Raw genomic sequence first — 15327 nt, forward strand, 5'->3', positions numbered from 1 at the left:
AGACTTTCTCACCTCAACTTCAACAATATCAATGAACTTGTGAGAAAAGATCTTGTAAGAGGATTGTAATACCCTAAAAATTTTGGACTTTTTTGTAACCCTTATGAATAGTAATTTTGCTGATTATGCTGATTAAGAAAACTTTTCATGCCACACTATGTAGGAGTTTTTTTATAGATATTCTGAGATCTTATGAGTACTCCATATGGTATGTAAGTGTATGTAAAGATCGTCAGAATCCAAATTCGAACACTTTAATTTTTCCGGAAAATTCACCAGATACCGAAAGAATTGAGTATAAGGTAACATGATTAAAAGGATTTTAATTCAATGATTATATGAGAGGATCATAAAAGGAATATAAAATATTGAGAAAGGTTTAGGGGAACCCAAGTAATAAGATCCCGGATATGATCCCTCAAATGACAAACGAGAACGAAAGTTAAGCGAACCGTATAACAGATAAGCGGTCATTAGCCAAGTAATTAAGGGTTAATTAAAGCGTTTAGTGGATGATGATGTCATCACACCACAAAGGGAAGAAAAGTGTTAAAAAGATGACACAAGCATGATGACATAAGCATGACAAGGGGTTTTGCTTTGTTGGTTGATTATGGGCCATGTAAAAGTTACCATGGTAAAAGATCAAAAAATTGCCAAGACAAAAAGGAAATCAACCAAGCAAAATATTATAACACAAAAATTAAAAAGTTGACTTTTCTTTCAAGAAGAGAAGCTCTCCGCTTTTCTTGTTTTAAGAAAGAACAAATCCAAAAATTCAAGATCCAAGCTTTGTTAAATTGCAAGGTAATTATCCAAGGTTCCTTATGATTAGTTATGGCTATCCTAGGAGTTTAAGCTCCCAACTCCTTCACAATATTTTTCAATAAATCATTTAAGAAGAGAGTGAATAATGTTTTCAAGAATTTTAAATTGTTTGATCTTGTGTTTTTGGTTAGATTAAGCTTTGGTAAGGACTTTCAAGGGCTATTTCAAGCTTCTTAGTTACTACTACTCACTAAGGAAGGTAAAACCTCATACCCTAAGCTTTACTTTGAATGTTTAGGAGTGGTTTTGATTAATATAGTTCATGAGAAGCATGATTCTTGTATGTTTAAAGTTTGGTTGGGTTTGTAGTGATTTTGATGATTGAATCTTGGTTATTGGTTAATGAATCTTAAATATAGTTAGTAGCTCTTGTTTGTGATTGAATGAGTTGGAAAAATCTTGAGGTTTGGGACTGATGTAGTAAGTTTTAGATGAAGTTTGGTTGTATTGATGGTTATGAGTTGGTTTGTGGTGGATTGGAGTAGTTTAAACATTGGTAATCGCATAAACATAGCCGTCGTAATGTCCATTTTTATTCAACTGCTTGTTCTTAGTTTTCAGGACAGAAAACTCAACAACCAATCTGTAATATTTCCATTTTTATCTAGAGCGTGTCGTAAGCTTCGTTTTGATATGTGGTTCTCTTGGTTCCGATGTACGGTTTAGGAGAAATGACCATTTTAAGTAACGGCATTTTGCGAACGAACCTTTACCCCTCGCTTTACTTTGAGACCATGTTTAAGGCCCTTAAAAGACTAATTGGATTACAAAACAATTATATAAGGTGGGTTAGGAAGTTGGTAGAGTATTCTCAAAAGAGTCGCATTAAAATTCATAACGGTTAATGTATTAAAATTGGTGGAGCCGAGGGTACGCAAGCGATTAACGTAAATCGTTAAGCGTATAAGCGACCGTTAGGGTATGCGTGAGTTTTGACTAGTTTCTTGAGCGACCATGGTCTAATTCCGGATTATGTTGTTTTTCATAGGTTACTAGACCCACTCTAAGCTTAAGTCTATCTTGGAACACTCAGGCAAGTTTTCTACCCGTATAACTGTTGTTGTGATGTATATGTGCATATGCATTATCTTGAGAGAAGTGCATGGTTATTATTAGCAAAGTCTTGCGATATATTGGAGCATGTTGATATGATATTTATATGCATACATGTTTCGTAATATTGATATTCTATTATTAATTCAAATGCTTATAAACTGCATAATACCTATGCTAGAGATAAGCAGTAGTTGCGTATACCCTTAGTATTGGGGACTCGAAGGTGAACATTTTTCTAAACCGGGATTCGATGTTCCCGAGTATAATATATATATTATATATATATACATATAGTTTTCTATAACTATTAATCGGATAAGGTATATTTAATAGTTTTGAATAATAATCAAACTTATTTTCGATTATTCAAATAAAGATCGTACTTTCGTATAAGTATATCTTTTGTTATTTATTATTCATTTCAAGTATGAGTTTTAAAACTTCTACTTCAATTATTTTTATAAAGATTATCCTTATGGGAATATTATTTAAATAATAATATTTAGATATTTTCTAACATATCGGGAATGATTTATTTTATTAAATCATCATTACTCTAAACATTATTTAAAATGTTTTCGAGTCTGTAAAATGATTTTAAAAATTAGAGCAGATCCCAAAACTCATTTTCAGATTTAAGATCTTCCTTTCGAAGGGGATTTAAATACTCGCTCAAAACCTAAGGGATCCGGCTCCGTGGTGTATTTTTGGCGCAACAAAGTTGCTAATTTGATAAAAGAATTTGATTACTTGCCCAAGGTTCGGAAAGTAAGCCCAATCAAAATGCATCGGCATAGGCGACATGGGATCAGTGAGAGTCCATAAAAGTGTAAGTGGCTCAGTGGGAGTCCATCAATGCGTAAGTGGCTGAGTGGCAGTCCAGCATAAGGTCCTAATGCGGCTAGGGTGATGACCAGTGGGGGATTCATCAATCTACTAGTAGAAAAGGTGAATTAATTAGTATCTTTTCCTGATCACCAAGATATCAGGTTTATGCCAAGGTTTTCTTCTTTCCAAATTCATTGGATATTATAACTCTGTTATACTTTTCATAACAGAGGTTTTCAAGGAAATTATGATATATATATAGGTGTATATATATATCGGGACTCAATGAAGTATCTCGTAACTTCATTTCTTTTGAATGATATTTCAAAGATTGAATCTATTCAAGTCTTATCTTTTAGTCTCATCTATGTGATGAACTTTTGAAACTGATTATAGCTTGAACGGTGGTAGTTCGAGTAGTATTCGGAAAATATATAAGTATATTGGAGTATCTTGTAACTTCATCTTTTCAACTCATATCTAGTAAATGATTATCTAATACATGACAAAGATTTTCAGAAAAACGTTGAGACAAGGTTAGATATATGAGATCACCTTGCAACGATATATTTATACAATTATAAACTGGAACTCTGTGTATATTATTCATGGAAGAGGACTTCCAAGATTTTGAAAAGTATATATATACATATATTCTGAATATTTTGTGACTTGGTCGCGTTAAGATATCATATTTGGTTCATTTCTTCTTGACCAAGACTTTCATGAGTATTATGTGGAGAATGCTCATATATTGTTAATCATTATACATATTATTTTGGTGGGCTTGTTGCTCACCCTTGCTTTCTTCTTTCGTCACACAACAACAGATAGACAAGATGAACATGACCAAGCTCCCAATTTGCAAGCGGATAGGAAATGTTCCGCAGTTTCCTGTAGGCATTGATGCCACTATAGCTGAGGTAGGAACTACCAATAGGCTAGGTTTTCACCTGTTAATGTACCAGAATTATGTATATTATTAATTGTACTAATGGCAAAGAATATGTAAATTTATTCAGAAACCCTTTTAAGGTGTAATGGTTTATAATTATGGAATAAAATGACTTGTGTTATTTTTGGTATTCATCTCTGAGACTATAACTTGTGGTGTGTGTGTATATTGTGGGGTCACAGTGTGCATTAGTTGGTTGTTTATTAAGATTAAGTGTTATTAAGGAAAATGGAACTCGTGACAACCCGGATCCCCGACCCCAGATTTGGGGGTGTTACAAGGATTACCCAATGCAGTATTTACTCCTGACGGCTTATGTGATTTATGCTAGAAAGCCAAATAAAAGAAGACATCTTTCAAGAGTAAAACTGAATCCTCAATTCTTGAACCATATCATCTACTTCATGTTGATCTATTTGGTCCAGTGAATGTTATATCTATTGCCAAGAAGAGGTATGCATTTGTGATTGTTGATGAATATACAAGATACACATGGGTGTATTTTCTGCACACCAAAGATGAAACTCCATCCATTCTTTTTGATCATGTGAGGGAGCTGAAGAAATGATCAACATACAAAGTGAAGATCATCAAAAGTGATAATGGAACTGAATTCAAGAATAGCTCTATGGAAGAGTTCTGCAAACTCAAGGGGATAAAACAAGAGTTTTCTGCTCTTGGAACTCCAAAACAAAATGGAGTTGTTGAAAGAAGGAATAGAACTCTGATAGAAGCCGCAAGAACCATGATAGAAGAAGCAAGATTATCTACCTACTTCTGGGCTGAGGCTGTGCAAACTGCTTGCTTTACATAAAATGCAACATTGATCAACAAGCATGGAAAGACACCATTTGAGATGGTGAAAGGGAAGAAGCCAAATTTGAAATACTTTCATATATTTGGTTATAAGTGTTTTGTACACAAAACTTATCCGGAGCAGCTTACCAAGTTTGATCTGAAAGCTTATGAAGGAATATTTGTAGGATATCCATTGAGTACAAAAGCCTTCAGAGTTTACAATCTGAGAACAAGAACAGTCATGGAGTCTATATATGTATCTTTTGATGACAAGAAGATAACAGGTCTAGAAGATGCAGATGACCATGACAAGTTGAGATTTGAAAATGAAGTACCTTATGCTGAACTTTTAAATCCTAACTCTGATACAGTAAGTCCTGATATCACTCAAAGCTCTGAAGTTTCACAAAATAATGGAAATTCTTCTGACACTGAAGCATACATTGAGGGGGAGCAACATGACTCAAATTCAGAGACTACTGCAAGTGATACAACTCAAGAAACATCAGTAGAAAGATCATCAGACTCATCTTCCTCAAACTCTGAAGAGTCAAATACTGATAACTATGGGAACACCGATTCAGGGGGAGTATCAGGAAACAACAGTGGTACTACTCAAAGAAATAACATAGAATTCATGGATCAAGAGGGAGGTTCTTCTTCTAGGAATCAACTTCCATTATCAAGAAAATGGTCTAAGTAATACACACCTGGCTTGATCATTGGAAACCCTGACAGTGGTGTAAGAACAAGAAAAGCCACTCATAATGAATGTCTCTACCAGTCTTTTCTATCTTAAACTGAATTTAAGAAGGTTGAAGAAACTGTACAAGATGCTGACTGGGTCATAGAAATGCAAAAAGAGCATAATGAATTTGAAAGGAACAAAGTCTGGACTCTTGTGCCAAGACCAAAGAACAGATCTGTAGTTAGCACAAAATGAATGTTCAGAAATAAAACTGACAGTGAGGGAATTTTTACAAGGAATAAAGCAAGACTGGTTGCAAAGGGTTGCTCACAACAAGAAGGCATTGATTATGATGAGACATTTGCTCAAGTTGCAAGGCTAGAGGAAATAAGGATCTTTCTATCCTATGCTGCTTACAAGAAGTTTAAGGTGTTCCAAATGGATGTGAAGAGTGCATTCTTAAATGGATAACTCGAAGAGGAAGTTTATGTTGAACAATCTCCAAGGTTCATTGATCCAAAGTATCCAGATCATGTCCACTTACTGGATAAAGCACTCTATGGATTGAAGCAAGCTCCAAGGGCCTTGTATGAAACACTTGCTCTATTTCTGCTAGAGAGTGTTTCACAACAGATACAACTGATAAAAATCTCTTTTATAAATACCATGGTAAGGACTTGTTATTAGTACAGATGTATGTTGATTATATCATTCTTGGATCTACTAATGATAAACTCTGTGAGAGATTTGCTAAGCTAATGCAGTCCAGGTATCAAATGAGTATGATGGGAGAATTGAGTTACTTTCTGGGGTTACAAGTCAAACAGACTAATGAAGGAATCTTTATAAATCAATCCAAATACACCAGGAACTTACTCAAAAGATTTGGAATGCAAGACTGCTCAACTGCATCAATTCCTATGGCTATTGCAACCAAGTTGGATTTAAATACTTGTTCTTTAGTAGATATAACTAACTACAGAGGTATGATTGGCTCACTCCTATATTTGACTGCTAGTAGACCTGATATCATGTATGCTAGCTGTCTCTGTGCAAGGTTCCAAGCTGACCCTAGAGAACTTTATCTATTAGCTGTAAAGAGAATCTTCAAGTATCTCAAAGGCACTATGAATCTGGGATTATGGTATCCTAGAGATTCATACTTTAAGCTAATTGGATATTTAGATGCTGATTTTGCAGGATGCAAAATAGACAGGAAATGTACTTCTGGAAGCTGCCAATTTCTTGGAGGCAGATTGGTTTCTTGGTACGGAAAGAAACAAAAGTCAATTTCTACTTCAACTGCAGAAGCAGAATACATTGCTGCAGGAAGCTGTTGTGCTCAGATTCTATGGATGAAGAATCAACTATTGGATTATGGGTTAGACTATTCTTCTATTCCTATATATTGTGATAATTAAAGTGCTATTGCAATGAAAGGAAATCCAGTGTAGGATTCTATGACTAAGCACATTAATATCAGATACCATTTTATAAAAGAAAATGTGGAAGCTGGTATAGTGGAATTGATCTTTGTTCCAACAGATCAACAAGTAGCAGATATATTCACCAAGCCTCTCTGTGAAGCCACATTCACAAGACTGGTGAATGAATTGGGAATGATTTCAGGGTAGTTCTCAAACTCTGATAATTAAGTCTGTTGATATTTATTGAAACATGGTATCTTATTATTTGTCAGTACTTGTTAGATACTGATTCTAATGCTAAATGCTTGATACCATGATAACATGCGAACTGTGCTAAATGATCTTATGTGAAAATTGCATGTTGAACTACTGATTTGCTTATAAACTCTGTTTTTAGTTAAACTTGTTTTGACTAATAGTTTATATCAGTAGTTGATAAATCCTGATAATTTTGATTACCTGTTGTTAATGGTCAAACTTTGATTGACTGTTTTTGATGAGAATAATGTTTAAATCAACATTGTAATTACAAGGTTGATTACTTTTTAAGTCAATCGTATGTTGCCACATGTCCTATTAAATTGAATGTGACTAAATTAGTGGAGAAAAGTATTATAAAATCAGTTTTTGATTCTAGATGATACTTTGCTTATCTGTGCAATTATATCTCCGCTACTTTACCTTTCTCAAAATTGTAAACTATGAAACCCTAACTAATGTTCTTAAATTCTTATTGAAAAATTAACTATGACTTCACCTGCTGCTTCTAAACCATTTGATTATGGTGGTGCCAAGTTTGTGACTAACAACTATCCAGCTATCTTGTCTAACAACAACCTGAAAGTTGATTTTCACATTTTTCAGGACTTTCTTAGATCCAGTGATATTGGGTTTTCTCTCACAGCTCCACCCACAATCTCTGGTGACCAGGTGCTTGCTATCTAGAGAACTGGCGTATTTGATGATGGAGGAGCTGATGGATCTCCAAGCCTTGTTTTTGAATTTGACAATACAACAAGGATAGTAATTCTTCAAACTGTACGAGGTGCATTGCAGTTGCCTACTCATACCTCCTACTCAAGTTTGGTAGGAGATACTGAGATGAGGAGATTCTTTACTGAGATTGGTTATGACAAGGATTTGAAGAACCTTGGTCAATTAAAAAGGAATGGGCTAAGGAAGGAATGGAATTTCCTCTTTGATTGCATCACAAAGGCGTACAACAAAAAATCCTCAAATTTTAATGCCTTGCCCATTATGACACAACAGATAGGGTACTCTCTAATTCACGGTTCACATTATGATTATGGTGGAGTAGTTCTATCTTTTATTGGTGATAGGATAAATGCTGATAGAAATATAGTATGCTATGCTAGATTCTGTTAGTTGATTTTCAATGCTTGTTTTCCTAATACCCCTATCGTCTCTAATCAAATAGTGTATATGTTTAAGTTGAAAAAAAGGGATTTTTCTCACTTAATTTTACAAGATGAAAAGAGGTTGCATTTAGCTAATTTGAGGTTACCTTTAGTTGCAAGAAACTTGCTCTTAGCAAGACTTCCTGAGACTTATGGTTTACTTAACAGTCAAAGTGCTAAGCTGCATGAAATAATCATTGGAAACCCCCCTGTAGCTCACCTCAGCACAACAACTCAAACACTACAACCATCTCAAACAGAAGCCACCTCAAGTGTCTCTCAAAAGACACTTGTTGTAAAGACAGAAAGACTTGATATAAAAAGCTACAAATCCTGTTGTAACTAAGACAACACTCGAAACATCTCTAGTTCCTCATTCTTCAAAACCTTCAGAAATTGTAAAGAGGAAACTTGTACTTACTGGATTAGAATCAGATTCAGATGAGGACAATTCTACTTTATCTTCAAGATTTCCAAACCTTTTATCTGGTTCTTCTCCAAAACTAATTGTTTCATCAACTGGAAAGGACACAGCTGCTGATTCTCATACAAATTCAAGACCAAAGAGAAGAAGATTGGTCAAAGCTTATTACAATCGGCACTTGCTCAAACTTAAACATGAAATTGTTGAGGAGACACAGAGTGCATCAAATCTAAATTCTGATATCCAGTCTACTGCTGAGGCGCTTGTAGAACTATCTAAAACTCCAATCATGTAATATCACAAGAGAGCGAGGAAAGTCTTTCATGAGCAAGTAGAAGTTAGTGTCAAGAGGATGCAAGGAAAATGACTTTTTCCTGGATCAAGCACACAAGAACTTGTATCTCAAAGGGGTACAACATCTACATATTATAATCCAATCACACAAGAACCTGCACCTTGTTTTTGTGTATTTTTGTAAAGTTCGTTCTCAGGGAAGGACTAAATCAATATTAATTCAAGTATACGATCTCTTAATGCCTAGACATGTGTAGAAATAATTGGTGTTTGTTACTAACTAAATTAAACTATCAAGTAATCAAATCAAAGATTTATAAATAAGAAAAAACAATCCGAGAACTAGGGTTCTTCAATTGGTTCAATGATTGTTGATGTATTGCGATCTATACTTCTCTTACTTTGCTAAAAACAATTCTTCCAAAGTTTATATTGTTCTCTCCCAAGAAACAAAATAATGCCTACAACTATATCCCAATGTCACTCCCATGATCAATTGAAATATAACTATAAACTATTAAGACCCAAGAATTATAAGTTTCATAGCTCGCATATTAATCTCCCAATCAATAATTAAACTATATATATCATATCATGAACAAGAATTATGACTCATCTCCCAATTCGTCACAACTCCTAGAGATACAATTAAAGGTTCATGACTCCTTTAATTGAGTTAAGCCCTCAATGATAGATTAGCAAAGTAGAAAATTTGCACTACAATTAAACAAATATATATTACAAACGAGTACTACCTAATTCTCGAATTTAAGAATTAGCTACTCATAATTAAGGAAGAAAACAAACATATATTAATATCCAAAATCATGATTACAAGAGTATAGAGTTAAGAAAGATACAACTTGATGAAATATCTCAAACTTGGAGTGAATCCCTTCAATCCTTGCTCAAGTTCTCTCTAGTCACTCTCAATACACCCCCCCTCTATAAAACCCTAACTAATTGTTTTTATACTCAGATGGTACCTTTTTCCAATCATACAAGGTAACTAAAAGAGATTTTAAAATAAAGTAGAAATCTATTTGAATTATAATTTTTGTAGGCTAAGGCCCTGAACCTCAGCATCATCAGGTCCTGAATGATGTCCTCAGGGCCTCTTCAGAAGAGCTCAGGCCCTGAACTCCTTATTCTTCAAATCTACTTCTCTCAGGCCCTGAACTCACAAACTCAGGCCCTGAGGTAAGTGCATTTTCTCCACTGATTCCTTCAGGCCCTGAATCTCCAAGCTCAGGTCCAGAACTCCCTTAATTTCTTCTTTTATCATGTACTCCTCTCTTTTGCACCTTCTTCTTCCATAATTCCCTATAAACATAGAAAATTAAGTCTTAGCATCTATCTAAGTTAAATAACAACTAATACTAATTATTTAGGACTTAAGCATCACAAAACAAGGTTAAAAGAAGCATAACATGACATAAAAGAACTATAAATTAGTCATGCATCAAATACCCCCAACTTAACCTTTGCTCGTCCTCGAGTAATATGATTACTATGTATTATTATCTAATACCAATTTTGTAAGGTGATCATGGTTGCATTTGGCATATGCAACAAGCCCTTTAAACCCCAAGGTAGCCCTAGTGGACGAGTAAGGCCTCGTGAGGGCCTATAGTGAATGTACCCACAAAATCCATTTTAGCCATGCAATATGCAACTACATGAATGCACCTAAATGATCGACAATACAAAAGATCTCAAATATAATAGTATATGCCAAATCAGATATTACCTTCAGAACATGCAACAAGTTTAGACACATCAAGCTCACACCACAATATCACTACATAGCGAACACAAGTACATATGTGTGTGTGCTCCTAGATTAACAACATGCTCTCTACTGAACCAAGAACAAATACATACAAGTTTCAACATGACAAGTCATGCAAGTTAATAGCTCCCAAGTTAAGAACTATAATAGATCTTAAACACTTCGTTACTTAGCACTAGCTATCATTCAGGGTGAACAAAGGAATTTTATGTCTTCTTTATTGATACAATTATACTTTATAACTATATATGGTTTTTATATATGCTCGGTCTAAGGTTAGGTGGCTCCTCAGTGCAAGTGAGTTACGATCGCCATAAGACTTCACAAACTTACTGTATACACATATATATAAGTGGATTATTTAACTGTGCAATGGTCGAGATCCCTAAAGATTTATGCACTAATACCCATGTAGCGAGCGTTGGGTCAGCAATCCCAAACCGTAAAAGGCTTTAGGTTACTAGGCACAAAGTCCCCTCAGACTTAATTTCTCGAGTATTAATGAGCTCAACCTAGTCAATCATACAACTTTTTTTTGCGTGTACTTTATTGCTACTATTCACACATCTATATATTTTTTTCTTTTTTTAAAGACATTTACACCCCACTGCTTCCCCCAAACTTAAGCGTTTACGTACTAAGCTTAAAAAGGAATAGTCAAAATTCTAATAATCAACAAGTTGCTACCCCTCAAGAAACAAGGATATCTAAGTATTAGTTCAAGAGCATAATAAAGTCATGTCAAGAAATAATTTTTGCACTTGTGACACTACGCATGTAACATCATTAAAACATGATCTTAGCAAGAATTAGTCAAAAACAAGCTACACATATTATCATCATCGGTCACTGACTTGGACTACTACGAATATGAGATCAATATATGATATGCAATGGAATGCAACTACATGGTACAATGCAATTTTTTTTATGTTTTCATTTTGTTTGATTTTTTTATATATTTTTTTTACTACTTATACACCACCATATAACTCATACACACATAACATACCCCCCAACTTAGCATGTTACTTGTTCCCAAGGAACAACAATCACTAACCAATAACATCCAAATAATATACTATATAGTGAACTAATAAGACAAAAGGAGAAGAAGAAAAGCTCCCCTAAACACTTGCTCCATGGAGACCCTTGAAATTGAAATCAAGCCCCTTGCATTTATCGAAATTGTTATCCTTCGCCTGCATAGTTCATGCACACTTAAGTCTTATACACATGGTTAAATCTAACATAATACTAATAATGATGACATTTCTTGGGTTGCCTCCCAAACAGCGCTTGTTTAACGTCATTAGCTTGACGCTTTTTAATCTTTTGATTTTTATGGTGGAAATTTTAAGACCGCTTCATATGGCCCAAGTATAACCTCCACTTTATTCACACCTTAAAACTCACGTGTAAAAGAAGAATTCTCGTCAATTTCAGCTTCCACCTCAAAGGCAAGATCATTGACTTCTTTCACAACATTCACCACATAACACTCGGTTTTTACTGATAACTATTTCATAGATTGATCAAGATCAAAGTCAACTCTTTCTTCCCCTACGTTCAATGTAAGCTTACCGGCTTTCACATCAATGTTGTGAAGGGTTTTTAGCACATAAATGCAGCGAAAACGTAAATTTAAATCTTAAAAAAAAATGAAACCCTCCGCAGGATCCATGCGAAAAATAATATTTAATTTGTAGTTCAGTATGTTTACCTTAAGAAGCTTTACGTTAATGGAAAGATGGAGGTCTTTAATGGCGATCCAAAAATGATTAACGGAGATCCTTAGCAGCTGCTCCTCAAGTGTGAAGCACTCCACCGGTATCCACCAAGAGAACGATGTAATGAAGGAGGAGGAGATGGAGAGAATTAGGGTTTTGTAAATCTTTTTGGTTGAGACAAAAATAGGGTCTATGATAGTATATTTATAGGCAAAATTTTCAGCTGAAAATTTTCCCATAAAATATTATTATTATTAACCCTTTATTATTCTCACTAATAATTAAAACACCTTTTCATTATTAATCCTTTTTCTAAACACTTTAGAAATTATTCTCTCAATTGATTTAATTTCCAAAAATTAAATTCTTAATTAATAATATTAAGAACTTTTTCTTAATTAATTTATAATCAATTAAATCTCATTTAATGAATTATTAAATTTTCCAATTAATTATTTATTTCATAAATAAATAATTATTATCCATTATTAATTAATTTCTCCACCATTAAATCATTCTCTTTTATGGTGTGACCCTGTAGGTTCAATATTAAGCCGATAGTAGAAATAAATAATAATAAAACTATTTTATCATTATTTATATAAATTCTCTAATTCATTAAATATGATTAATTAATTAATCATATTTATTCTACATCTTGAGGGATAATTCTCAGCATATCGCGACTATCCGGATAATACGAATTCACTGCTTAGAATACCAAGAACCTATTCAGTGAGTAGTTATCGTACAATTAATTCCTTCTACCCTGCATTGTCATGATTAAATACAAGGCATGGAACTTGTGTCAAGCCTATCTTATTTAATCACTTGCTTTCCTATTCACTATGCTTAGTTCTATTTAATGTAAATTAGAAACTCCTTTCTAATTTCATTCACTCTGGCCAGAGATTCCTGAACTAACATAAGTGGATCAGTATTGAACATTCTCTTCCTACACTGGAAGGGGTAAATCCTTTATTGATCATACACTATCTTCGTGTACACATTCCTATACCCAGTAGAGCCCTTATAATTGTCCCTTGAGACTAAGAACTAAACCAAAGCATAGTTCAGTGTACACAAGATGACTATGATGACCTCAAGTCTAAGGATACTTGTACAACTATCACTATGTGAACAACTGCTGACACGTGAGTGAACTCCATCAGTTGTTCAGCTGTGTGAGTCATGTTCAGTGAACTTATTCTATAATAAGCACCTACATACTAGCTATATTGTCACCACACAAATGTCTATGAGAATAAACATCATTCATAATGAAGCAAACATAGTATGTACCGATCTTTACGGATTATTAATTACCAGTTAGTAATCCTACGACCAGGAACTATATAAGTTTAGAGTTATCATCTTTTAGGTCTCATTATTATGATCTCATCACAATCCATAAAAAGCTTTACTCTAAACTGTGGTATATCTTATTTAAACATTTAAATAGATAGAGACCGCAATAAAAACAAAACAAGTCTTTTATTAATATCAATGAAATCAAAACAGATTACATAAAAGTTATTCCTAAATCCTCATACATGATTGGACTTAGGACATATCTCTTTCAATCTCCCACTTGTACTAAAGCCAATCACTCTGGTATCTAATACCCATCTTGTCTTTATGACGATCAAAGTGACTCTGAGAAAGTGGCTTTGTGAGTGGGTCTGCTACGTTGTTATGTGTGTCGACTCTCTTGACGTTAACATCTCCTCTATTTTCAACTCAGATTCACCACCAAAAACAAGAAAAATGTCCTGAGTCCTTCGCAAGTACTTAAGGATATTTTTCACTGCTTTCCACTGGTCTTCACCTGGATTGAACTGATATCTGCTCGTCACACTAATTGAATAAGCAACATCAGGCCTTGTACACAACATTGCGTACATGATAGATCCTATTGCTGAAGCATATGGAATCTTACTCATACGCTCTCTTTCCTCAGGTGTCTTAGGAGACATTTTTCGGAAAGGGACACTCCATGGCTCATCGGTATAAGACCTCTTTTGGAGTTTTCCATGCTAAACCTTTTAAGCACTTTCTGGATGTATGTACCCTGGGTAAGACCTATCATTCTTCTAGATCTATCTCTATAGATCTTCATACCGAGAATATAGGATGCTTCTCCCAAGTCCTTCATGGTGAAGTTCTTTGATAACCATACTTTGATTGACTGTAGCATCGGTATATCATTTCCTATAAGAAGTATGTCATCCACATACAATACAAGAAATGTTACCGTGCTCCCACTAACCTTCTTGTAGACACATGGTTCATCTATGTTTTTGATAAAACCAAACTCTTTGATTGTCTCATCAAAACGGATGTTCTATCTACGAGAAGCTTGCCTTAAACCATATATGGTTCGCAGCAGCTTACACACTAGGTGTTCATTTCCCTTGGAAAGGAAACCCTCTGGCTGTGTCATATACACTTCCTCTTCAAGTTTCCCATTGAGGAAGGCCGTTTTCACGTCCATTTGCCAGATCTCATAGTCGTAGTAAGCAGCAATCGCAAGCAAAATCTGAATTGATTTTAACAGGGCTACAGGCGAAAAAGTTTCATCAAAGTCAATCCCTTGCCTTTGTTTGAATCATTTTGCCACGAGCCTGGTCTTATAGGTCTCCACCTGGCCATCTGCCCCAATCTTTCTTTTGTATACCCACTTGCACCCAATAGGCTTAACACCTTCAGGCGCCTCAACCAGAGTCCATACTTGGTTGGTATACATAGATTCCATTTCGGATTTCATGGCACTATGCCATTTCTCTGAGTTAACACTACTCATAGCCTCATTATAGGTCACACGGTCGTCATCATCAATGATTGACAACTCATTGTCATTCTCAATGATAAGGCCATAATACCTCTCAGGTTGGCGAGACACTCTCCCTGTCCTACGAATGGGCTGTTCCACAGAAGGTTGTTCAGTCTGAACAGGTGTTTCCACTTGATCCGTAGTAGTTTCTGCTTCTTGAACTTCATCAAGTTCAATTTTGCTCCCACTGTTTCCTTCAAGGATAAACTCCTTTTCCAAGAAGGTAGCATGTCTGGAGACAAACACCCGATGATCG

The 15327-nt window shown here is 34.8% G+C and overlaps 1 protein-coding gene across 1 annotated transcript in view; it reads right to left on the bottom strand.

Moving 5' to 3' along the window:
• Window positions 1-9896: 9896 nt before the first annotated feature.
• LOC141719468 (uncharacterized) overlaps window positions 9897-15327 on the bottom strand; it is a 32480-nt gene continuing 27049 nt past the window's right edge. The window contains exon 2 of the mRNA XM_074521850.1: window positions 9897-10039. Within this exon, the coding sequence (XP_074377951.1) occupies window positions 9897-10039 (143 nt within the window). The remainder of the gene's footprint in view (window positions 10040-15327) is intronic.

This window comes from Apium graveolens, chromosome 4 (genome assembly GCF_009905375.1).
Source record: "Apium graveolens cultivar Ventura chromosome 4, ASM990537v1, whole genome shotgun sequence".
Taxonomy (NCBI): Eukaryota; Viridiplantae; Streptophyta; class Magnoliopsida; order Apiales; family Apiaceae; genus Apium; species Apium graveolens.